The sequence below is a fragment of the Ciconia boyciana genome, chromosome 2, assembly GCF_034638445.1.
Source record: "Ciconia boyciana chromosome 2, ASM3463844v1, whole genome shotgun sequence".
NCBI lineage: Eukaryota > Metazoa > Chordata > Aves > Ciconiiformes > Ciconiidae > Ciconia > Ciconia boyciana.
The window spans coordinates 30,582,282-30,609,829 of NC_132935.1; the positions used below are offsets into that span (position 1 = coordinate 30,582,282).

General features: G+C 38.2%; 1 protein-coding gene across 1 annotated transcript in view; it reads right to left on the bottom strand.

Moving 5' to 3' along the window:
- Positions 1-27,548, bottom strand: part of RALYL (RALY RNA binding protein like) — a 407,383-nt gene that overhangs the window by 36,992 nt on the left and 342,843 nt on the right. Inside the window, exon 5 of the mRNA XM_072851214.1 lies at positions 22,383-22,415. Within this exon, the coding sequence (XP_072707315.1) occupies positions 22,383-22,415 (33 nt within the window). The remainder of the gene's footprint in view (positions 1-22,382; positions 22,416-27,548) is intronic.

Below are 27,548 nucleotides of genomic sequence, written 5' to 3' on the forward strand. Positions count from 1 at the left end.
GCCCTTTTTCAAGCCCTTCCACTTCTTTTCCTCAACCATACACTGTACATTATGTTTGTCAATGCTGTTGTCAACTGTCACTGTAGTATATTTGGAAATGTGAAGTCTGGGGCAAACAGAACAGGATAAACAGTTGACAGCACATATAGAAACAATTTAATACAGTGCGACAGCTCTGTAATTAGAGGATCATTATAGTGTAATTCTCTGAGTGATCAAATGAAGCAAGCACTCATACTGAAGCCTTCTTTGCTGGGCTAACATAGCATAATCAGTGGACTAGGAAGACTGTTAAATACATGAAAGATTGGTAAATGAGTGAGTAGGTGAGCAGAGATAAGACAATGAATTTGATTTATGAGAAACATGAAAAGGGTTGGACTGTTGGTCCTCGAGTTCGCCAAATCTTCTTTCATCATAAAGAGAAAAGGAAAAAAGTTAGGAAAATGAATGATGCAAGCAATAATGTTACAGAGATGCCTTTCCTCTCAGGTTCGGAAAGGAATATACACACCAATCTGGGAAAAGAAAGGCACCATCAAGGGAAACAAATATAGGTAGGAAATTGCAAAGGTCCAGGGGAAAACTGTTTTTGAGCTGTCAATTGCAACGTCAATCCTAGATTGATCTTCCTTGTTTTGCATTCCATTAATAACTTTCTACCTTTATGGTGAAGAAATAGCTATGAAGTTTATCTGTCTCACACATCTGAAAAAATAGAACCAAAGAGCTAATAAATGATCTGCATAGAAAAGTCACAAAGGATTTGTACTCTGCCTGATGATGGGCTAGTAACACAAACCCTAAGTTTTTCACTTGCCTGAGAAGGACAATTATGAATAGTAAAGGATGAGAGGCATGAAGAAAGTATCACAAAAAAGGAGAAGATTTAAATAAGAAAGCAGAAAGGTAGAAAGAAGAGAGTCGGAAAGTGCAAAGAACAGAAAACATTAATAGAAAATAAAGGGAGATGAATGATGGTAGCTACGTATTAATGAAGTTTGTCTTCACAGGGAATGGACTTCTGGATAACTTCTGCTCTTGAACATCGAGCAAAATATCTTCAATTTTTTTAGTACATAATTTGAAGAATGGGTCAAGAATTCTGGAGTTCCTTGGGTTTGTTTTTCCTCATCACATAATGCCTCTTTCCCCTTTTCTTTCCTTTGCTAAGTCTCAGAGGCTGACCACTTAAAAGGGGGAAAAAATAGAGTTGGCAGGCTTAAATTACCTCAGTAATAATTTCATCCCAGTGTTTTGATTTTGAGCATTTGAAATTTGCCTTGTCTGTAACTGGCAAAAACATCTATCAAAGAAGCAGGACGTCAGGGAACAATTTCCACCTCTGCCACATCTGCCTTGGATGCAAGTGCCCAAACTTCTAGTGATAGGGTAAGTTGTGCTGTCTACCCACATAATAGTGGACCAGCAGTGAAGATCATGAGACTCACCAGGTGAGAAGGGCAACTGTAGTCCTGTTGGTAATTTATTTGAGAAAAGAAAGCCCTATATGCATTTTATATGAAACACTCATTAAATAAAACAGCCCTGGGAGATTAGAACCCAGCAGCAGGTAAGCTGTGTGTGGCAGAGGAAGCAAAATAACATTAAGTAATAATAGTTAGACCTTGTATAGCGATCATGTTTCTGTATCTTACCTTAACACAAAACTAGCAAAATTTTCCCTAAACTATGTGACAGCTCTTATTTAATCTTTCACTCCGTAGCCAGTCTACATGGGACTAAGAGGCAGCAGGTAGCAGACCTATTATCTTATTTACAGCTATTCACAGTTTGCTAGTGGTTTTATTTAGCCAAATGATTAATAGCTGCAATAAGCCCATACTTAATATTCAAACTGTTTTTTTAAGTAGAAGATAACAGACAATTTGAAGAAAAAAGATTAAATTTAAAAGGCCTGTCACATGAAACCTTTCACCTGGAGTGACATTAATTTAATTTGCATAAAGACCAGATAAATTCAGTTTTTCAAGGTTAAAGACCATGAAGCTGATTAAGAATAATTCACTTTGCACCAGCTAGAGTAAGGCTGAAAGGCAGCTATATTTTTCTGTGACAACTCAGCTCTGGCCCATAGGACTGCTGGCCCTTCACTGGGCTTTCAGAGTGTGGAACTTACTTTTCATATACAAATGCCATGACAGAGATAGCTCAAAGCCATCCCTGGGAATGGTGGCACTGATGAGGCACAGAAGGGAGAGAGCTCTCAGGCAAAGATCTGAGTGTGCTAGGGAAAAACGTCAGTAGGCTTGAGAGAGGGTTGAGTGGTTGGGAAAGGCTCACAGGTTCCTCAAATGAGGGTAGTTGCAGGCAGTGGAGGTTTTGGGTAGGGAAAATGCAGGAAAGGGTTTCTGGTGTGGCAACCGATTATTTCTCTCCTTTCCTACCTTCTGCTCTCACTCTGTCACTGTACCACTGAGAAGTTCCTGTCACACAGCATTCTTCATATAGAATATTTTTATATTGTTGAAAAATGTGGCTTATGTATATATTTTTTTAATTTTTAATTTAGTGTAACATCTCGGATAATACTTCTCTTTTGAGAGAAGCAGTTTTGCACATCAGTAAGCCCCTAAGAATTTAATTCTTTTGCTCTATTCCCTGTTCAGGTAACTTCTGTCTTGAAACTGAACTCAGTTCTTTATGTTCCTTCAGCTTTGCAAATGTCAGTTTCAGCCCACATGGTCTAATGCTTATCTGTGGGACCAGAGCAGGAAAAAGTAGAAGCACATTTTGGAGTCTGGTTATCACATGGCAGTGTAATCCATGAATTCTTGTAAATTTTTATGGGTTGCTTATATTACCTTTTAAAAATATTTCTTTGCTTCAGAAGCATCTGATACTGTTATTATGTCTTTAATTTTCAGCTGGAGAAACCCCAGCAGTTTTCATATAGTGTTTTACAGCTGAAGCTATCTAAACAGCTCTGCTACAGGTGTTGCCTCTAATCTTAAAGTTAAGGTGCTTTGCATTTTTGCATGGCTTAGTTCAGTAGCATTCATTGCTACCAAGATAAGCAGTAACTGCAGGTATTCTGTATGTTGCATCACAGTCAGCCTCTGAAACAGGCATACACATGGCTTTATCTGCAGCAAACATTATCCAGTTTCCACCAAACATTATCCTTCTTATCTACCTCTCTGCCAAAAGGTTACTGACCCCGTGGCTGGGATATGAGGTGCAAACATATTGTGGCTTCTAACTGTGTAACCTGTTAGCACAATTGACAAGCTAACAGGAGATGATTTGCTTAAATTTCTAGTCTGAGTTTATTGTAAGTGAAATTGTCACAGTTCAATGGCATCCCTGGTAATTAAGTCCCATGTCCCACGATACGAGTGTTGGGGACTCCAGCAGGAGGTGGGGAGGGAATCACTTTCCCCACAGGCCATTTGGGATCTCTCTGCACTGGCAAAAGGCAGTGTGGAAGTACCATTCATATGGCGTGGGAAAGAGCCAGTTCTGCACATACAGAGACTCCTTACCTGGGACCACTGGCAAAGATGTGGCAACAGCTACTTCACCTTTAAGGTAGGAATAGCACCCAGAGGTGCTAGAGGTGGATGGGCTGCTATGAGCTCTCAACAGAGCAAGTGGCCCAAATCTTTTTCCCTTTCCCAGCTGACTGAATTAAAATGTTGGTCATGGAGGAAAGACATTTATCCTTCCATGCTATCTGTTAAAATAACAGAAGGGGAATGGCACTGTAGGATCTTATCTGTAGGTGTTGACCCTTATGGAATAAGACAGGTAAAGGAGAATGGTTTTAAAGCTTTGGGAAATTTTGATGTGGATCCTTCTCTATATCCATGATCTGGGTCTCTCTCTCCCTCCCTGAAATTCTACCTGCAGCTGTGGCAGCACAGGCCACTCAGCGGCAGCATGCTGTAGCTCCTGGGGTTAAGTGTCCTTCACTGTGACTGTTGAGTTAACAGCTTATGATGCAAGACATCATGTGAGACCCTTAGAGGTCTGGGGTTTTATAAAGGCAGTTCCTAGTCCTCTTGGCTGTGAAGCAATTGTCCTGCATGTGTACTGAAAAGGCTATGAACCAAAGACAATGAAGAGAACTCAAAATGGATGACTAGAAGAAAAAAATATCTTCTGTTTCTCCAACTGATCTCACTTGGCTTTTTTCTTTTTCATTCCTTTTTTTTTTTTTTTAAAGTTGAATGATGATGTTTCATTTGTAATAATATGTTAAAGAGATTATACTGTGAAAGCAACCAGTACATATCTCTATCTACAGCCATAATTGTTCACACCTTTGGATGCCAGAGGACAAACATAAGCTTTGGTCAGTGCTGCAGTATAAAACACGAAGCAGAAAATTACACAGATAATCACTGGCACTGAGATCAAGGTGACTGCAGGGCTCTTAACCTCTTGAGATATATTCCTTAGCAACCCACCAACCTGTGTTAGGGAGGCTGCAGGAAATCACTCGCACGGTGTTGAATACCAAATACTCAGCAAGTCGGAAGCAGAGAAAGGTTTAAACGAGCCTGTGAACTGGTGGAGTCAGCGGTTTCCTAATGGCACTGTAAACAGGCAGATTACTTACCCACAAACATATGCCATCTCTGCAATATTAACAACAGAACTATGTGCATGATGCTGCTATTAAAATGGAAGACAGTAAAACACACTGTAATGCTCACGCTGAGGCAAAGAAAACTCATCAATTAAGTGTGTTTCTGTTAAGCAAAAGTCACGGTTCCTTTTTCTGACCTAGTATCACCAAGTCAATCTTGTATGAGCTGTCTCTTTTAGCTTCACTTCACTTAACACTAAGCCTGCTTTAACTTATGTATGCCTGAAGAATAAAGGATTCCTCAAAGACCAGATTTTCAGTTATAATGCTGTACATCTTCAAATTTCCTATGGACATCAGCAGTTGCACATATGTCAATCAGGCAAATGCAAAATTATGCTTCTGCATCTTTGAAATAAACCTATGGATGTTATTATGTCTTTATTTATCTGATGATATTGTATATTGAAAATAGATTATTAGAGCGTAATCTTTCTTGTGTTCTCTGCTCTATGCCCACAGAAGATTTTTAGAAACTAATGATCACATCCTGTTTTAATTTACTTAGCTCCAAACACTTAGCTCCAAACACTCCAAACTATTCTGACTTTAGAATAGTTAATGCAGAACAGAGCAGAAATAGCTTTTGTTATTTTCATGGCAACAAGAATTTCTGTCTCACATGTGAGTCACCCTTAGCTAATATCTCCTTTTCTTTCCACAGGTACAGAGATGTATTTGTAAATCATAAATGTTGACAAACCAGACATAATGTATCTTAATTCAATTCACAGCACTATCACCATTTATACTGTCAATTGCTTCTCTGTTGTCAAGGCTGGATAAACATATTAAATACAAAAGCAATATTCCTTCAATCAAACTCTTTTTAGGAGGCACATATCAACCTAATGGTTGAAACTAGTATTCTAGTCACTTGTAAAATCATTTCTCTTGTCATGTAAAAAGAGTGCTAGAAATTGTTCTTGTTGAGTGCAAAAGAGAATCAGTCTAAACTGATATGATGTTAAAAAAGGGGGCGAGGGGGGGTAACTAGATGATTTAGAGAATAAGCATTGGGAGATGGAAACTTTCCCTGTTAGAAAATCAATCAGATGGCAATGACTTTCATGAGCTATTGAAAAAAAAGGTAGAGATTTCAGTCAACTTTTCAGTAGATGGTTACCTACATTCCCCAAAGACATGAATTAAATTGGTGGGCTGAATCCCACCTTTACTTCAGAGATCATTTGATTTTAGTTAAGGCTGAGGATGCTGATAGAAGAGGAAGGACAATTCTGTTTTGCAGTTCAGGCTGTGTATTCTGCAGAGAAAGAGAATAGTCTCCAGAGCCTGCTTTTTGCTGACATATTTACTGTCAAAAGACAAATTTTGTCAGTGATTCTTTCAACTAATATATTCTTGGAGGTTTACAGCAAAAAAGAGGGAGCCAGAAGAGGAAAAGTAATTGCAGAAAAGTATTTTACATTCATTTCCATAATGCAGTTATGAGAGCAAATAGGTATAGCTAAAACCAAAAAATAACCACCAAAATCCCCAACAACTTTTCCCCAAATGCCAAATGATTGAACATAACCTACTATTTCTATATTTCAATTACTGATCAATTTTCATAGTAGTTTTGTAACCATAAGTTAATAAAAGTTTTATTCTAATTCCACATGTTCATTCAATTAATAAGTGCAAGATAGGTTTTTCCTTTCCCTAAGGTGGGGTAGAAGTGTGGATTCAGGTTTTAAAAAGTACAGCAACGAATGTATTACTGTAAATGAAGAACTTTTTCAGCAAAACTGAAAAGTTTTTGGCAAATCTAATCTGAAGAGGTACATTTTGTCCAAGAAAGACATGTATACATAAAATAGCTGACGTACAGTACACCATTTTCCATTAAAGTATCTTTCTGCAGGCACTAGGCAGAATTTATTTGCAACATGATTAGGCTGTATTTTTTTCTGTCTTCAGATACATCCCTTCTTTACCCTCATCCTCTCTCCCAAAAACTATTTTTCCAATGAAATGTATTTTGGGAAAACTGTTGAACTTACTCTCCAACCTGAATTTTAGGCAAAACTTGCACAAATATTCAAAGTTATATATACACAGTCAGGTAATTAAGTTACTTAGACACTTTCCTGTAGAGGATTAGGCAAAGCTTGTGAAGCACAGGATAGCAAAGATATCAAGGTCAATATTCAGACTCTGGGGATCAGCTGATCTGGGAGCTGTTTATGGCAGCCAGACAGACACAAGGGATGCAGGAATTTCAAGGCAAAATTTAGCCCCAACAATTTTCTGCACAGCTAAGGGCTAAGTATTAGAATTACAATTACTCCTGATAAAAAATACTTACTGTGGCTGCAGGGACAGTCTATGCTTAACACTTTTATCCTGATGCTTTTTAGAAACAAAATAGTACATTTGTATATAAAGAAACCTGAGTAAAACTACTTAATGTCTCCCCGACCTTTCTCCTCCTGCTGTTAAACTATTTTTCTGTCATGTAAAGTAATCTCCAATGACTTATGTTTCCCATGGGAACATTTTATAGTAAGGTAATGAAAAACCTTTCCAGTGTCCTAACCAGTGGCCTAACTGTTTCCCAAGGTGTCCTTTAATTGTACAGAGTGGCTGGGAAATTCTTGATGTCTATATGGTATTTTTTTTCTTAGTACAAGAGTAATGAGTCCTGCCTCTTAAAAATGTGTTTTGAATTCAGTGTATTCAAGGTACTACTGTCAAACCATACATGTGTGATTGATTATCCAATTTATTAGTGATATTGTATACATTGCAGGAGTGCCATTTAACTTGGTTTGACAAGTACAGAAGACTGTCATTGACAGGTGTAGGAATAAGTGATGGGTTTAGGCTTTAAAGTGTTTCTACAGCATTTCACTGAACAGCACATTGATAAATTAAAATCACAGTGGTAGCACTGGAGCTGAAAGACTAACCACTTAAGATTACAAAAACAGATCTCTGAAAACTTTATGTACTCTTCAGAGGAGCCGTCTTAGAAGCACTGAATGAAACAGAAAAGCACAGTTCACAAAAGATTAATCAATTACAATGTGACAGTGTCAGAGTGTATGTAAAGAAAAAAAAATATTTATAGAAAATTGCAACACATGCTTTCCTCTCCCCTTTTCAAACTGTTAGAAGGCTTAAATTAAATTTTATTCTGTTCTCATTTACACTAAGTTTACTGATGTAATTTAATTATTTTGGATTGAGCAACTCAAGGTTTAAACCAGCAAAATGGAGACATGTACGAGACCATAACTGTCAGTGTCCTGAGTATGGCTTGTGAAGACAAGACATACTGCTTGTTTTTCCAAGAGTACACTTTGCAAGTGAAGATACAATATAAATGGAAATACCAGATACTGTGAATCTAAGAAAGCATTCTTGTATTCCCGACCCACTGTGCAATAATTTCCATGGTAAATGGATATGGGAAGTGCATCTGATACAAAGGAGATTCTTCTATAACTGAGCACAGGACTAGACTCAATTCCAGTCTTGTCAGAAATGAGTGGAAAGGGCAGTTGTGCATCACATAGCCAGTTGTGTATCCTCTAGAGCAGTGCTAACTATGCTGACTACACTTTCCTTCGTTTCTGAAAAATCTGTGCCTCCTAATACTTCAGTGCTCTGGAAGGGCATGTGTCTGTTCCCTTTCTGTATACACAGTGAAGAAAACAAGCTTTCTTTTCTGTAAGGGAATAAAAAAGTCACAAAACAAAGGGGTTCCTAAAATAACAGTGGAAAGAACTTTCAATTTACATAAGGGAATTCAAATGTCACCACTCTGAACTCCCCCACTGTAAATGCAGAATAAAGCTGTTGAAATCAAGGGATCGGGTATAATTATTTATCTTAAATGTACGTCTGGATTTTTCCATTATATTCATTCTCATAAGGAAAAGAGGATTTTTGTCCCAGATGACTCATCTGGGTGTAGTATGTGGCAAAACAGCCTGGTGACTTGTCATGGTATTGGTATTGCAGTTTCCCTATACAGTCTTGGACATATGGTAGAGCTACTGATTTCTTGTCACACAGATATGATGAGAGTATGAATCATCTAGCTGAAAACTTTCTACATATCTTTTCTAATTTGCAAAGAAGTGTTGTTTGATACTTACCAAAGGACCTTCTTCCCCTTAGAGAACCCCCATATAGGTGTCTTTTGCCTGCTCTAGTATCTCAGCTGACTTGCAAGGCTGGCCCCTTGGCCTCTGCAACTTGCCTTAGGCATGGCGTGCCTTGGAGGGAGCTTAGACACATTTTCCTGTCTGCAATGGGCAAGAACTGAGATTCTGTGCCTGTCTTTTTTGAGGAATGTCTTCTGTGCTTTGGGAGGGATCTTTCTCAAGTTTCCTCATACAGTGGTGCTCCTGCCTTCCTGAGCATGCAGGTAAGACAGTGCAGTCTGGGTACTCTCCTGCTGTACTCTGCCTGGTACATTTCTTTCTGGTTACCTCCACTCTGTTAACTCTCTGGTTACCTCCACTCGGCTTACTCCGCTCCCTGGTTCACTGTGAGGGTACCCAACAATATGGGTTATTAAACATTTCCTTTCTTCCTCATTCAAGATTTTTTCATGAGCATATCCAATGTAGAGTTAGATCAGGTTACATTTTTGGCTTCAGGTTTAACCTGTTTTCCCTAAATCTAAGCTCCTGAAAACACAGTAGTCACATTTTGTAAATCACATGTTGTAATTTCTGTCAAACATTTTGGTAGCATAACTGATGTTAACTTAATGGTCCACAGTCTGACTGTTATATTAAAAAAAAAAAACCACCACAACAATAAACTTGGGGGGTTCAGTATGTATTTTATGTGATCTCATATTCTCCCTCGCACTCCCTGGATGTTACAGGACTTGTGGAGACTCCTTCATATCACTGTATTAAGCTCCAAGGAAACAGTTGCACTGATTCACATTTTGACAACTTGCTTACAGCAGGTGGGCAAGTTTCATTAGCTTATTGATATTGTCTGTTAAGAACATAATACTAATGGTTGTGCATAAGATACTCCATTCAATGGCTATAACAGTAGAATTGAGAATATTTTTTATCCTGCTTGGGGAGAACATTTACAAACATTTCTTTAGTCTTATCAACCCTGGCAAAATCATTCTATGCATATAAAAATTAAATATTAATGCATTCAGATTCTCATTTAGAAAGACATTAATCACTCTTAACTAAGATATAGTAATCATCATGGTTCTTAGACAATGATCTGTATATCCATCTTTTCTCTTCCATACAGATTAATTTCATAACATTTTAGATATTAAGAAAATGACTGCAACAAAAGAGGGCTCAGGGAGCTTTATATTTCCATTATTGCCATTTTCTGTAGCATGTGTCCCTGTTTCATGTGGTCACAGTCCCTGTCAGATTAGGGCTTTCCTTGCACCAGTATGCATCAGGGCTAGTAAACATTTATAGAAAGTTTCATTTCAAGTGTTTTATCACTGTGGGAAATGCACATTAGAAGTTAGCAATACAGACACATCTTAGACTAAATTTGGTTTTATATAGTCTATTGAATTAAGCTACCATAACAATTTAGTGCTGAGAATTGCCTCCAGCATCTCTTCGCAAACCACAAGACTTTGTGAAGGAATTAAAGCTATTAAGGTGTCTCTCTCTCTCCTCCTTCTCCCTCCCTTACCTTCTGGCTGAACTCCCCTCACACAATTTTTGCCTTCTCCCAGCAAAACCACATTACCATTACTCACTCTTATACGACTTACATGACTGGAATGTTATTTTTCTATGAATGCTCTACACAGCAAGACAGTTTTATAGCCTATAAAGTATCAGCCAGAACATGAAATACACCTAACTACTGACACCTAGACAAGGTCTGCTTGAAACCAAATCATATTTGATTCCAGATTTAAAGTGTAATCATGATTAATATGTGTGTATGCGTACGTGAATAAGATTAGTTCTGCAAGGAAACAAAGCCTTATTCAATACCTCTCAGGTTCCTCCATCTCCACTAAAGAAATGTGAACACTTTGGCATAATACTGCTATATAACCCACAATAACGACCTCCAGTTTTGCTTCACTAACTTCACTGTCTCAGAAGATGTAGCTTCCATTTCTATCCCATATCCTCTTGTACACCAAAAAAGGATAGATCTGCAGGATGAATTACATTACTTGATAAAAGCTTCAGTTTTCCTCCTTTATGTATTGATCCTAATTTCTGTGAAGGTATTCGCTATTTTCAGGTAGTCAACCAATAGTTCATAGAAAAAATGCAGTCTGAAAGTTGGTAATTTTTCGTTTTGACTGTTTGTTGTTCATCGTGTGCCTGGAAACCTATCTGTACTTTCTATCCCTTGATTTAGATGGCAAGAGAATAAACAAGGCCATACCTAGTAGGTACTTTTCAGCAAAGAATTGCTTTTGATAAAATTCCTAATTTTCTGGGACTTACAAGTACTTTCTGGTGGCTATCTGGGTGGTTATGAAAATGTTTGACAAAAGTAGCTACTGGATGATAGCTGATTCAGCCTCTCATTCCTACCCCTGGGAGTAAGAGCTACAGGGCCCAAGTGTGAGACAGTTCAGAAAGGTTGTTTTTGTATAAAGCATTAGAGGCAACTGAAAAGAAAAAAAAAATCAGTAACTCTATATTTGTTGGAAATGGGTTTATACTTTTCAAATTAAACAAATGCTTTGGCATTAGCTATAGACTCACTACCATAGTGATATAAACTGGCAGTTGCTGGTCGTGCATGACAGATCCACTCTGATATTTCTACTTCACATTTAAGGCACATCCTCCAACTTTTAATCCTGCTCTAATATGTGGTTGTGAAGGAATTCTTTTTATTGAACAAAACTGATCCTTACATGAATTCAGAACCAAAGCTGAAGACTTTACAAATAAAAGTAAGTAATTGAAGCACACTAATTAAACTGTTAGCAATAAAACTCTTAGCACACTAGTGGCAAGACAGAATGTGACCTAATTTCTATTTATTTTTGTGTACATCATCAGCAAAATTCTTGCAATCTGTTACACCTGTGTGTACACCCCCATGGGAGTGTGTATGGCTGATGTTGACAAAGCTGCACTTTGGCCTGCAGAATGGTAAGAATTCTAAGAATGTAGCCTGGCCCTGAGATTAAATAAAAAAATCCCCAAACTCAATGGATAACTGCAGATTACTTTTGAACTGCAGTTCATAATTGGAAGTAAGGCAAAAAGCCCCAAACCAAACCAAAACCAAAAAGGCAAAATCAAGACCCTTCTTCTTGAAATCAACATCATTTTGGGCCAAAGAGAGGCTATTGAATATGACCCTAAATACCCTAAACACTATCCTGCTTCTTTTTAAATTAAGGTGTGTAAAGGCGTTATACCAATGTAGTTGAAAAGCGGTTTGATAAATGAGGTCAGATCTCAGATTAAGCTAAATTTGTAGAAAACAACCTATGATATGATCCATTTTACTTGTTGAAAGCTTGCCTAGTATCAGGACATACCCTGATTTTGTTTTATTTTGAATTAGGGGTATACTACAGCATGCTAATGCACAGCTGAACAATCCAATAAGGCAAGATGTGAGTTGTTCCTTAGTATCATACACAAGGCTATCAACAGAGCAACTCTAAAGACAATGTCTCCGCCTAAAGCTTAATATCTTTTAAAAAACCTTTAACAAACATGAGAGAGAAGTAGGAGCTCCAATTTGCTCTGTGTCAGCAACGCTTCTCTCTGATGTGCCTCTTTCTGTACTGCCTCCTCTCTTAACAAACTTCGCACCCTGGAATGGGCCATTCTGCTGATTTCACAGAAGGGAGTCAGAGGCTGAAAGTATCACTGTACATGCCACACATCCAACAGCTAATGTGGCTCCCCTGCCTATTCATAGAGCTGGAAAGCACTTCTAGAAGGTATCTGGTTCAGCCTCCTACCCAACTGGCTAGACCCAGGGCTAGACCAGGTCAGCCATGGCTTTACCTAGCTGAGACTTGGAAATCTCAGCAGATGGAGACTCTACAACCTCTCTGGAGGACACCTTCATTTCTTCCCTCATCTCAACTCTGGTGAAGCAACTCTCTGTGGGACACAACACTTCAGTGAAATTATCAAAGTTTAAAATGGTATAGAATAAAGAAAAAACCCCTTCCCTCTTCCCATCACTATTCATGGTAGTAACCTTCATCGTTAGGGTTGTACATTACCCCTCAACACAAAACCTAGGACAGGGAAGAGAAAGGATGGTACCATTTAAACTGAGAAAGGTTGCTTACATACTGTGGTAAGAACACATGAATAGAAGGGAAAACATGCCCTTTTTTATACATTTCATAATTTTACATTGCAAAGAAAAAATATGTATTAAAAAGGCATCCAGGTAATACTATCTTCTTTCTTCTGCATCCCTAATTCTCTTCATCCTTACTCAGCATAGCCAATTGGCCAGCATGGTTAACACTGTTTTACATGTGTCTTGTTCTTTGATGTGCTCCCTTTGCTTTAAAAAACCAGAAAGATAAGAAGAGAAAAAAACTAAATTAGGAGCCGTGACAGTGCTCTTGATGGGGCTTTTTATGAGAATGTCAAAGTTTAAACACCCAGCCATTTTAGAAAGCCAAGGTATATAGAGACTGGTGTGGAGCAATAACTTTTGAAGCAAGGCCAGTTGCTGATTGCTGTTGTGATCATGGGTGGTCAATCTCCAAAGAAGAAATCTCTTTATCAAGGAGCTGAAAATTATATTAGTGCAAAAGAGTGTGAAGTGGACTTTCAAGTAAAAGCTAGCATAGCAGTACTGGCTGTCTTTCTGTGGTTTGGTCTTTTAAGCATACATTTCTCTTTGCTGTCCCACCTTTCTCTTCTAGCACAAGTGCAAGTAGCATGTTAGGTAGATGGATCAATCTCAGATTTCACTTGCTAGTGAAAAAGATTAAGCTGATTTCAAAGGTGGAATCAGAGGGATCAGCCATCAGATCCTCTCCGAATATTTGTACAAGCCCTAGCACGCTAAGAACTTAATATTAAGAAGAGTTTCAATTATTACTATCATACAAAAGTAGTAAAAGCAGCACAGACAGAAGAGCAATGGGCAAATACAGATGGACTCATTTGAACAGCATTATAGGGAATTTGAAATTCAAAATATCAAACTTCAAAATTATTATACCTTTCAATATATTTATCAAGGGGAAGATATTCAATTAAAACTTCTTTGTAATGATCTGGAAACCTGTGAAAATAAAGAAAGGCTTTTGTATGGCAATAGCCATATAAATGGCAATAGCCATACAAAGGATGAAAAACTGTCTTGATTTTAAGAGGTGTTGTGAATAGGGAGCTCGGTCTCATTTTTGAAATTGTTTCACATGCCTGTTAGCCTGCCACAGGAAGCTGTGCCTATTCACAGAAGCCAAAATTCCAAAAATGGCCACTGGTGGGCCAAAATGCTCTGTTGATACCTCTGAAATAGGAAATAGGAATACTGTGCTAACACAGACGTCTCCAAACACTGTTTTCTGTAACTCCTGGATCAGTGAGTTTGAAATAAATAGTGTTGTTCCACAGTGATGTTACATACCCAGCAAATAATGTCCTTCCTTCCTCCCTCCATTTTCCATTGTAAGAAAATACCTCCCTTTTGGCTTCTTTGTGTAGTCCTTTTCCCTTGTTAAGGGAGAAGCTGCTGCCCGAGCACTCACACACCATTCAGGGGGCAGCACACTCACCGCCCGAGACTTTACCTGCTGGGACCAGAGCCCCTTCACAGTGGCAGCTCCATGGAGCTGACGGGTGCCCCTGTTCGACTCCTCGCTCACGCACACACTCACTCTCGGGCACTTCCTCTCCCCTTGGCTCGACCCGAGGTTTCCCGAAGCAGAGCCTCCGATACGACATATGCCAGGCGAATTTATTGGTACAGCAGTGAAAACAGCTGGAGCTGGGTGCCTCTGGATAGGGACCCAGAACAAAGAAATCCCTGGGTAATTATACCCTTACGATCTAAATTGCCCTCCCCTCAGGAGACAGTTCGGACCAATAGTAGTATTTGGGTCTGGGGTCTTCCCGTTCTTCATTGGGCTCTTTCCTCGTCTCTAGGCGGGCCGATTCTTCTCTTATCTCTAAGATCACAGCTTCTGCTAGGGTTGAAACCTCCTTATCTTTCTGGTTTGCACCGGTTTCGGGGGCCTTCCTTCATGTAGCCAAGTAAAAGTTCAGTGCACAGTCAGTGAATCTAGGTGAAAGTTCTTGGGGCCTAAAACTTCAGCAAGCCTTGATACTCATGCTAAAGTGACTACTATAACACCCTGGACTTTCCTTTCTATTCTTACGGCCCTGCATCCCTGTTCATTTCCTTTCATCCCCCCCCCCCCGAATGTTTCAGCCTACTGACTTTCCTTCAGAAACATTCTCTTGCACATCATTTTCCCTCCTCTAGAGAACAACCTGTCTTGTACATAGGTGAGACTACAGATGTTCAGTACTGAGGAATTGTTCGTCATTAGCCCATAATGTAAATGACTTGCATATATATTGTTTTCCTAGAATTAGTAATGAAAGGGTAGTCTTGGATGACAGAAGTAACAGAGAGTAAATAAAAGGGAAAGGCAAATAGAATAACCAGAAGACAAAAAAAGTGATCTCATGCTCTGTTGCCTTTCTCAATTATGAAGCTCATTGTTACTGATGTTATTAAGGTCAGAAAGGGGAAAAAGAATTTATTAAGGTGCATTTATGTTCAGTTTGTTGCTAATAAATGTTAATGGAATTAGGAAAATACTTTTCTGTTTTTGGACAAAAGTATTAGTCTGTTTTCTGTGCAATATATATTCTTCTGTGTGTGAAAGTGGAAGTGGTGTAGAATTAAAAAGATCAGCAAAATAGAGGAACCTTCAAATAATTATTTAGATTGCAAATGAGTAGAAAAATACATAATCTGGGATCTTTAAACACTGAGTAATGACACAAAAATAATGACAAATGCAGTAACAGCAATGGACCAACATTATTATTACCGTGGCTTTGTAATCTCTTCTTCAGAGATATCTTCAAGCAAAAAAACTTTTTATAAATTTATAAAACAGTGATATTCATCCACTGTTTCAGAGTCTTATAATAATGGAAAGCAGGTAATTATAGAAAAGCTTAATCCTTGTGGGTTTTGGTAAATCGTTGGAAGAGAAGTGTATCAGTAATACTGCTTGAAATTAAACCGTATAGATTCTCAGTGTCTTCCACATGAAGATCCCCAGCTTTCCATAAGTGCTATTGTCTCCCAAATCCCTCCTGTCTCTCTGGGGACTGCCCTGGCAGCCTCAGCATGCCCAGAGTCCTTGCAGTCCCCTGACTTCTGCTTCTGGCCTCCAGGCTAAACCTCACACATAATTAAAGAGTTGGTTGTTTTAGAGGGTATTCCCTGCAAATGCCTGTCTCTAAACAATTAGTTTAAATAATTGTCAGGTGTGTTCAGTCCTCCCATGCTTTTCATGAAAACACAGCTCTTGAATACCTGGCCTGAATGTGAATGAGAGTTACAAGATTACGTTCAGGTTGGTAGTTTTATTGGTTTCATATTAACAGTGCAAAATGCACCCAGTATCTCATCTTATTTTTATATTTTTCCTCTGCTGAAGGAAAATAATTTTCTTAGTTATCTGTCTTCAAAAGCTGGATGGGAATAGTAGGAATAGTGTCTGCTCCTTCCACTGGTGCTATCTGATAATCAGGATGAGGGACAAGTGTTATGGTGTTTGTTGTACAGAAGATGATGTGGCTACATTCTGTTTTGTGCCTTATAACCTATTGTCTGTAAAAAAAAAACCCACACAAAAACTGACTGTGAATTGAAACAACCTGCATATTTTGGAAGTAGACTGAATATTATGCTAACAGAACCTGCAAGGACTAGGCTTTTTTTTAAACTATATCACTTCTTCAGAATGGGATCCCTCAAACCAGTGTTTGAGTGCAGGATTTCCTATAGATCTTCTGCAAAATGGCCTTATGGGAAAGAAAACACTACTAAGTAAGAGGAAGAAATGTGGGTGACAAATCCCAGTTGTTAGATGTTTCTCAGAACAATTCTGCCAGAAGAAAATGAAGGAATTTTACTTTTTGTATTTTGGAAGCCCTTCCTAATGCTCCAAAATTCCTCCATCTCTTCTAGAAGTAAGTACCTGTGATTTGAAAGGCACTGTGATTAAGCTGTGATTTGGAAAAACACGGCTTTTCATTATTTTCTATTGTCATATACTTTCTAGAAACAGGACCTTGGTGAGGAAAGTAGTAGTTCATACAGATCTCTAGTCTTTTTACTGAGAATGTAAAAAAATGCAGCAATTAGTGCCAATTTTACTTGTATCTCTCTTCTTTCTCCCACTATGATGAACTATTCATCATGTAATAAATGCATACAATGCATTCATTTCACTTATGTCTCTCTCTGGGGCCTTCCACCTAAATTTATACTGTTTATAGCAAACAATCAATCTTGAAAAAAAAAGAAAAAAAGAGTGAAAAAGTCAGCAGTTTGTATTGTATTTTTTTAACATCTACACGAAAGAGAAATAGATTGAATCTCAGCTGACAACCAGATGTATAAAACACATGCATTTTCAAAGACCATCTCACTGAAGAGCTATTGCCTGCTTATCCAGAAGTAATCCCACTCTCTGCAGCTGGCAGTAGATGAATCTAAGTTCTCACTAGCCTCAGAAAAAATCAGCTCTCTTTCTTACTCTCTCTCCCTGTCTCTTCTGAATTCAACAATATGGGACATACTATTAAATGACACCTAACAAAGAAGATAAATATTTTTAAAAGATTACCAAACTTATTAGTTGCTGTGATGGATTTTCTACCACTGCATGTGTTAAAGACCGGATGTCATTATGAAAGTTACATACAATTACACTTAGATACAAACAAGAATTAATTCAAAGAATTTCTACTGTGTGAGACAGTTAAAAAATATGTATGGTCTCTCTTGGCCATCTAATACTATCACAGGTCTTAAAAGATGTGGCAACAGCTGTATCTTACAAAATGAGTTTTTAATTTTAGGGCTCAGGCTGATGACCAATTACAAATCTGCAAGCAGTATTATCTGGAATTTATCAAGGGCTAAACTTTTACATGCAGATAGTTACCATGAATCAGCTGCCATGAAATAGCTGGGTGAATGGTTAGTAACTGGATTATCAATCTAATCATCTACAGAGAATGATAACAGTTTTGTTGAGGGGATAATTGTGCATCATTATTATCAAGAACAAAATGCCAAATATGGAGAGCAAATGTGGATAACTGAAAGTTGTTGGCATTTTAAATATTTTTTTTTATATTATCCATCCTTTGCCACAAAGTGGGATGAACTTAATATGAGCTGGCTTTTAGGTTGTCCTTTTTGCAGTTTCCAGTTTTTTGTACCTCTTGACCTACCTGGTCTTTCTAGGTCTGAATCTTTCAAAGACTTCTGCATGAAGTTAATTTGATGCATTGTCGTCTTCACTTTGGTGGAGTTTTACCAGAACTGTTGCCTCTGATGGTAAAGTCTTCCAGGCATTCTGGCCATTTGCATGACTTCTTTTTTATTCTAACCTTACATGAACATGAATGCTACATAACATGAAGAGGAAAGAAAGTCCAGACTTTGTCTTGCTCAGGTTGAATACGGACACAAAACCCCAGAAGTGTGGAAATAACACCTGTGGGGAGAAGCATCCTGTGCCCTTACAGGCTAACATGCAGCATTGAGCACTGTTAAAAGATGTTTCAGCCTTCCCTAAGGATTTTATTTTCATAGAATCATAGGATCATAGAATTGTTTATGTTGGAAAAGACCTTTAACATCATCAAGTCCACCACTAAACCATGTCCCTAAGCACCACATCTACCTGTCTTTTAAATATCTCCAGGGATGGTGACTCCACCCATTCTCTGGGCAGACTGCTCCAAGTCTTGACAATCCTTTCAGTGAATAAATTTTTCCTAATATCCAATCTAAACCTCCCCTGGCACAACTTGAGGCCACTTGCTCTTGTCCTATGGCTTGTTACCTGGGAGAAGAGACTGACCCCCACCTCGCTACACCCTCCTTTCAGGCAGTTGTAGAGAGCGATAAGGTCTCCCCTCAGCCTCCTTTTCTCCAGGCTAAACAACCCCAGCTCCCTCAGCCACTCCTCATAAGACTTGTGCTCTAGACCCTTCACCAGCTTTGTTGCCCTTCTCTGGACACGCTCTAGCACCTCAATGTCTTTCTTGTAGGGAGAAGTCCAACACTGAACACAGTATGCAAGCTGTGGCCTCACCAGTGCCGAGTACAGGGGGACAATCGCTTCCCTAGTCCTGCTGGCCACACTATTTCTGAAACAAGCCAGGATGCCATTGGCCTTCTTGGCCACCTGGGCACATATACAGCTGGCTGTCAACCAACACCTCCAGGTCCTTTTCTGCCAGGCAGCTTTCCAGCCACTCTTCCCAAGCCTGTAGCGTAGCATGGGGTTGTTGTGACCCAAGTGCAGGGCCTGACACTTAGCCTCGCTGAATCTCATACAACTGGCCTCAGCCCATTGATCCAGCCTGTCCAGATCCCTCTGTAGAGCCTTCCTCCCCTCAAGCAGATCAACACTCCCACCCAACTTGGTGTTGCCTGCAAACTTACTGAGGGTGCACTTGATCCCCTCATCCAGATCATTGATAAAGATATTAAACAGGACTGGCCCAATACTGAGCCCTAGGCAACACCATTTGTGACTGGCTGCAAACTGGATTTAACTCCATTCACCACCACTCTTTGGGCTCGACCATCCAGCCAGCTTTTTACCCAGCAAAGAGTACACCTGTCCAAGCCATGAGCAGCCAGTTTCTCCAGGAGAATGCTGTGGGAAATGGTGTCATTTTCACCTCTAAGAGACAAAGGAAGACAATATGTATCTCAAATTCAACTTCGTATTCTAGACCAAAATCATAACAGTGAATTCAAGTACTCTTATCTGAATAGATTACATACTCAATGAATTTTTTCTCCTGATTGCTACCATTAGAGACTTCCATTAAAGAGGTTACTGTTACTCCAGTGCCAAATTATGTCCCTGTCTTGCACAGGGAGTAAAGGGGCATGGATTTTTCTTCTTTGCTATGCACTTTGCATAGAAAGAAGGGTAAATGGAATTTCCTTTACCAAGGGAGTACAGGAGCTGTTCTGTCCCTGCATTCGAGACACAAACTACAGCAGCAAAAGGTGGGGTCTGCTTCTCTCTGTAGCTGGCTGCTTTCTGAGAAAGGGGAAACAATGTACCATTTTAAAAACCACTTTTCTTTTGTGGGGTCTCTGATGGGAAGGCTGCAGCCCTGCACATACATGCAAAGCTCAACAAACTGTGGCAGTCTCGAGCTCTGAGGCTGCCACACTTCACGTTCCCTTCCCCCACCAAAAGAATTAACAATGGAAAAGCACCAAGAAGCCGTTAGCTTAGGTGAGGCAAAATGAAAAAACATAATTAGCCCCTACAGGCAGTATAACGAAAATGTGGAAAGAAATCTCTGTTGCAGAAGGTAGATGAATGAAAGCATGGTGTGCAGGACCAAGTCATCTGTAGGCAACCTAAAGTAATTTAGATTGGTGTTTTGACCAACTCTGGCTGTAAGAGGCATGAAGGGCCCCCATGTGTTAGTCTAATTGAGGCTGAGTCAGCATTTCTTCTGCAAATATTTACTGTATTTTAAAAGCATGGTAGTTGAACCTGTCAGTCTGAGTTAAAACCTTAGATACAGGTCTTGGCACAAGAGCTTATCCTCTAAACAAATGAACCCCCTGATTACAGTGGGACTAGGAGGAGCATCTCTCTGACTTAGTACCAGGGAGGTGGATGTTGGCTTGGGCCCCTCCTCAGAGCACGGCACTCTAACCTCTGTCTGAAGCCGTCCTTTGGGGTGGAGGAAATACAGCAGTAAAAAGGCAAAAGTAACACAGAGGTGGGGACTGATTTTTATATTTTCTATCCTTATCATTATGAACTTGCAAAAAATAATTCAAGTACATTACAGGCAAACTTCTGGGAAGTTCTGGGAAGAGGCTAAAGTCTATTTGCTCAGATTAGACTTCCCAAGAGGAATCCAGTTTAGCGACAAAGTCACATACAATGGCTATGTGGAGGTAATGTGGATTTACACAGTGGCCACCAATCCGCTCATCTGGAAACAAACCCAAACCCAAACCATAAACATAACGCTTCCTCCTAGGTAGACATCCCCAAATATCCTAAAACTGCCAGCACAGTTCTTAAGATCATGACAAGAATTGCAAAAGTAGGATTTATTATTTTGTGGCAATTACTATTAATATAATTGCTACCATTGTCTTTTATTTGCTTCCTGAATTTTTATACTTTCAAGTTTGCTCCTCAGCCACAATGTCATGCAACCTCTTTTTTAATCTTAAAGTTGAGATTTTCAGGTAATCACTTCATTACGAGAGTGGAGGCCTCAAAAAACCCACTCAATAGGACAAGTTACAAAGTAGAGTAATGAAAGGTAATAACAGAAGTGACTGAATTTGATAATGAATTTGGGCATTTCAAAGCATGCAAACCAAGAGCACCCCCCCTCCCAATCTGACCAACATTTACCTTATTTTTCAATAATTTTGAGTTGGTATAAAATAGAAATGGCAAGCAATTAATTCAAAATGTACTCAAACAAACCCAAGTTAGTTTATGCTATAGAAACAGGCATATCTCAGTCCTGCTTATGCTGATTTGTTGAGTTTCTCTGTTCATAACTGACACACTTCCTTTGTTTGCTAACTTTAATTTGCACTTCAGAACTTGAAGTAGTTTTTTGATCTGCAGTTAATACAACAATTTGGAAGCTACTGATAATTACATGGTAGAATTAACTCTGAAATAGCTATTTTGCATGGGAACTTTTGTCTGCAGTTTATGTTCTTGGTAGCATGAAGCATGGTGTTGTGAACAAAGAAAAATGAGAATGAAGAGACATAAAGAATATACAGTTCTGAAGGAAAACAGGGAGTGAGTATGTTAGGAAACTTAGGAAAGTTTTAAAGGAAGAAGCTAAAAGGAAAACGGTGCATGAAAAGTGAACTTCAGACTCAGAAGTAAAATACAGATACTTACCTTTAGTATATATAATAGTCTACATTTTATAAAAGAATTATACTTTTTTTCAGAATGTGTTACATTTAAAAATAAGTTTTAGAAAGATGAGTTAATCATTTTAATATGTAGACCATATAACTGTTTAAGCGGCTATGAGATTATGAAGACAATAGCTGTAAAATGAAAATCAGTGTAGTGATCTATAATTAGGCTAAAAGTGTGATATTTTTCTATTTTATGAATTTGATTTTATTTCTGTTATTGAAGTATCACAAAATTTTTATTTTAAAATAAACTATCAATTATTTGTTCAGAGGCTTAGACAAATGGTATAGACAATATTTGAAATGGTTTCTGACTGAAAGATCAGTGAAAACAAAATAATAAATGAGCTACCTTTTAATGCAGCATTTAGCTCCTACATGTCTTTTAGTATAAATTTTGGTAGTCAATGAGGCAAAACATACTTCTTAGTATTTTTTAAGAAGGGAAATATCCACAACTGCTCACTCTATTGACTAATAGCTACTTTTTCTAAGCTTAGGTATAGTAAATAACCATAATGTTGAAACAGGATGTTTATGCTCAACATAATCTCATAAATTATATTGTATGGTAGTTGAATATATAAATATCCATGGAAATATACATATTCCTACTTACCCAACGGACAGGAAAGGTTCCTTTGATTCAAGTCTGTCAAGTAAATAACAGAAGTTTTAAATATGTATATATTTATTGTATTTCAGAACATTTATACGATGAATTTAAAACAGCCACTCTCAGTATCGAATTTACTTGGTGACCAATACACAATTTAACAACAACAGAAGGGCCTGATCCATTATGCCAGGAAGTTAATTAAAAAAAAAATCCCATTTAGCTAACTGAACTTTGGTTTAGAAATCAAATATTTACAAAGCAGCACATCTAGGCCCTTTAAATTTCATAGATTCAGATGACTTGTGTAAGTATTTACATGGAAAGACTAGAGCGAACAAGTAATACTTTGTCCTTTTTTTTTCTTTTTTCATGCAAAATGTTTTTTTCTTGGTGGCTATGAGTTAGGGAAGAGATCAAAACTTTTTTTTTTTTAAACTTTTAATATAAAATCTAGTATGGGTGTAAGAACTTTCCTGATTTGAGGACTTCCACACCCATTTTGTTTGCTTTCCAACATCCTCTATTCATGTGACATGATCAGTTCTTCATCATGAGAACTTCTGACACATCTGCCACAATCTGCCTTGCGCTGGAGCTGGATGCCGCTGGTTTGGTAGACCCAGAATCACGCCCAGTTCTAAACCCAGTTGTTAAAAGTGTTGTTCTCCAACTCCCTGCTGTTGCTGCTGTCTCTGTGAGGAGCTGCACCGCTTGCACACTGGCAGGAGCCTCTTCTATTAGCAGTTTCCTCCCAACCAGGATAGATTTAAAAATCCTCATCTAAGTTGTTGTACTGTATTTCTGCTCCAGTTCCTGCAACTGGCTGTCCTTAATTTTGTCGTGTGTCGTGGCTGCAGTGAGTTTGCTAATATCAGCTACTTGTTAGGACTGTTAGTATGTGAGTTTAGGGTCCTTTATAAACATATTTAAAGCAAATTTACAACTCAATTATTTTGAGAGGTTACATGACATGCAAATGATGCAAAAGTTCTCTATTGTGCTAATTTGCACTGAGAGTACTGTGTTGGGAAGAACAGTAAATAAAAACCTAGGTACTTAATGTCTTTTCGTAGCCTTTAAAGAAAGTGTTTCTAACAAAGTGAAGGATGTCATATCTGGAACTGAACATTTCATTTGTGATGACCCCTGCTATCGGAAACCAATTCAGTCCCACAACAAAATATCTGAAATAGAACTGTAAACAACAGGACTAATGGTAAATAAAAGGACTGTAAATAATTTGTCAATATTTTAACAATGAACCTTTCCTGCAAGTCTTCTTTGTAGAAAAACCAAGTACATTTGTAGTTATTATTCATTTAGCAAAGGTTTTGTCCAAAAAGCTCACAAACCAATAGACCAGTTTAGTTATTGCCATCTGTTCAGAAGGGTATTTACAAAAGGTGAACTTGTCACTGTGCTTTTGAAAGTATTATATGATTTTGTCTTTAATTAAAAAATACAGCATGTCATCTTTTTGCAAAGCATTTACTTCTTCTTTTCCAGAATCATTAGTGGAAATAATAACGTAGGAGCCTGTCTTCATTTACGATGTCGTCTTCCGATGTACGTTAAACCTAATTTCCTGGGATTAGATTTCCAGCAGTGGTAAGAACATCTTTCATAAGGCTTGAGGAAAGGCAAAAATGTATCCAAAACGTAGTAACTTTTCTGTTGTCCTCATGGTTATACCTCACCTTTCCATTTCTTTCTGGAATTGTGATCCACATAGAAGTAAAAGAACAGAAGAGGGGACCACTGATGGACTTGCATGTACCTGGAAGCACAGTGGAAGCCCAAAGCTGAGTATCCCCGCGCTCAGGGGGACACTTCTCCAGGGCAGTCCCAGTGCTGTCACGAATGCTTTCCCTCCCAGACTGCCATACTGCACACCAAAACCCTCATAGCACCAGGACAATGCTTAGCTTGGCATCCTCTGTGCTCAGGCAGTACTGCCAGAGAGCAATAAAGTGACGGGGCCCTTCATGTGCGGGATTGCATTCTTCTCCTGTAGGCTCTGTGCAGCCACTGTGCCAGCTTCACGGACCAGCTTTTCCTGCTGTGGATCACGCCTTTACAGGAATATGTCTGCACCATCTTTGCAGCTTCTCTCTGGGGCATGAGGAAAAGCCCAACTAGTGTTACTGTTTTCTTTCCTGCTTTTCTGCTTAATGAAATGAGCCAGACCTGGGAAGTACCCAGTATTTGGCTCGAGAGACTAATGATAAGCAAAACAAGCAAAAAATTAAATCCTCAGAATGTATTTACGTACTTCATAATACAGAAATTTTGTAATGAAGAGAGACCTGGCACTATCCTTATGGAGGATATTCTGGTGGATTTTACTTCCAAACAAAAAGTGTGTGATAGAATGCCCTGTGGACAAAATACTGCAATTAAAAATCTATTTGAAATCCATTCTCAAGATGGAATTCAATTTGATTTAAATAGTACTGCCCTAGGTTTGACCCCTCTCTAGTATATTTGACTAAATGGTTTTAGATAATTTGCTGCATTACTTTAAATTAGTTCAAGTGTTCCTTATAGTAAAGGAATACAATTATCTGTTGGCCTTTTATTTAAATTGGTAATTCAGTATATGGCAAATTAATATAAAGGTTTTAAAACTGCAACACCATATAAAATAACATCCTATATAATCTTTACTGGTGACATTTATCAATATATATTATAGATTTTTTACCTTTCTTTTCTAGCCTGCAGTACACCAAATTCTCCAGAGTTTTGAGGAAGTCTCGCATAATTAAATATGGTATCTCAAAAAGAGTAATCCTGATAAGCTGTGAGAAGGGCTGTCATACACCACCAGGAAAAATGTTAAAACAGAAATTTTCTTTCTTGCAAAAATGTATTGAGCATGCAAGAAATACTAGGTTGGACAGTAAACAAAGGGAATAATGTTTTAATTATGTAGGAATGGTAATGAAGCTGGAGTGATCAGGATTTTTCTTTCTTTCCTGAAATGGTTTTCCCATCAGAAAATTTCAATTTGTCAAAATGTCAAACATGACATATCAGTATGAATAGGAGGGAGGCAGGCTAATCGGTAGCATGACTGGGACATGGGAGGCTGAGGTTGTGTTTCTCTTTGATTCTGAGCTAAGATTTTCTGAAAAGTCTGACTTTCTTATCTACATATAATGGATAAATTTTCGCAGGAGGAAAAAGGATTTTTACACTATGTAAATTGCTCAATTAAAATCAGTCACTGTAAACCAAACAGGCATAGGCAATCAATTTATACCCATTGATATGCTACAGTACTATCACACTCTGTGTTTAAAATAAGGACCCTAGAAATTTCCTATTTAGCATTTTACCCCTTGCAACCTGTCTTGGAGAGACATTTTATGAGATCTGATTAACATAATTGTGTATGTAATGTGTTTTTTTGCTGCTAAGTTTGCTTATATTAATTCCAATTATCTAAATCCCATCTTTGACATGGACTGAACACGTAGATGGACAAATTTTTCAAGGTTTGCAGGCAAACATACAAGGAAACGTGACTAGACTAAGTGTATGTGAATTCCTCTTTGACTTGTAAACAAAACATTTAAGGACAGGAAGATCCCAAAGTAAACTCCACTTTCCTTGAATAATTGTCCCATTAAGATTACAGGCAGGATGGCTTTTTATATCTGAGGCCTGACCCAAGACACGTAAATCAATATCATTTCTTGTTAGAGAATCCTCGCATCTCCTTCCCAAAACCTATTTACAGGACAAAGTGGATAACATTTCTAACAATATCAGCACTGTACACAAGCAAATGGATTTTAGCCAAGCATTCTCCAAGATAACTCATTATGAATCAATACATTCTTCCTTTAATCTCTGAGGAGTAATTAAGAAAAGCATGCGGAATTTAAGGTGTTTGTTAGGGTTCTTATTCTGACTTTTTAAGATAATAAAACTGTCTACCTTGAATCAGGGAAAGTGATGGTCAGGAACCAAAATTTTTTTAGACAAGTCACTGGTTTTGGTTACAATCTTCAAATCAGAATTTCCAAAGATGATAAACTGAGTGTGCTGCTGATGTCACACATTTTCTTGTTTGACTGTAAACCCCATGAATAGTGACTGCAGTTTTCAGGGGGACCGGCAGAGTTAATACCTCTAACAGGAATCCAGAGGATTCAAGCTTTTCATTCAAGCCATGTAGGAAAGTCAGGACAACTAAAAGGCGTTTTGGACTTTAGCCACTTGATGGATTGGCAGTAGAGTGTTAATGTATATTTTGTATGATTGATGTGGCTGACTTATTTACCTGTCAAGCATGTCTATCTCTTTGCACTGCACAGCTTTAGGAACCAAAGATTTAACAAAAATATGTGAAGTCAAAGAATATTCATATTTATGGCTCATCCTATATGCCAATGAATTTAATTTTAAAATGATAACCAAAGACAACTCAAGGGATGTTTCAAAAGAAATTGAGGTAGTTTGCCATTCACAGTGGTCAAGCAGGGTTGCATTTTTCTCTGCATGTTGACTTTGTGGTTTGAAGTCAACAGTCAGGAGCGATCAGAAAACATCTTTCAGAAATTTTTAAGCAGTATTCATGTAACTTCCACTGTCTATTGAGACTGAAATAGCCATTGCTGGTGTACACTAGCTAATCCCTCCGTCCTTCCTTCCTTCCTTCCTTCCTTCCTCTCTCCGTCCCTCCCTCCCTCCCTCTTTCCCTCCTTCCCTCCTTGACATTTATAATGGTTTATGTGACTTAAAGTAATCTCAATACAATTTTTCTGGACATCAACAACCATTGTCAGATAGAATTAGGGAAGAAACTCTTTCTGTCTCCTGAAACTTCCATAAATATCATTATAAACGGTGGCAAGTTTTTTAAGAAGCACTGTCATATTCTGGAATAAATAAATGTTAGACCAGCTGTATAGAAGATCTAATTTGTCAGAAGTGTTTCAGAAGCAGAGGGTGTGAAGGAATAATTTACAGCTTTATGTCAACTTTTACAATTGTTCTTAATAAATTTAATAAGTTCCACTTCCAACTGGTGGCTGACATTGCAATTGATGACTCTGGTTAGAAAAACAACACAAACTGTATTGTTTTCATGACTATTGTGTAATATCAAATACTGTATTAATATGAAAATATAAGAGTGCCCTGGGAAGTTCTTTT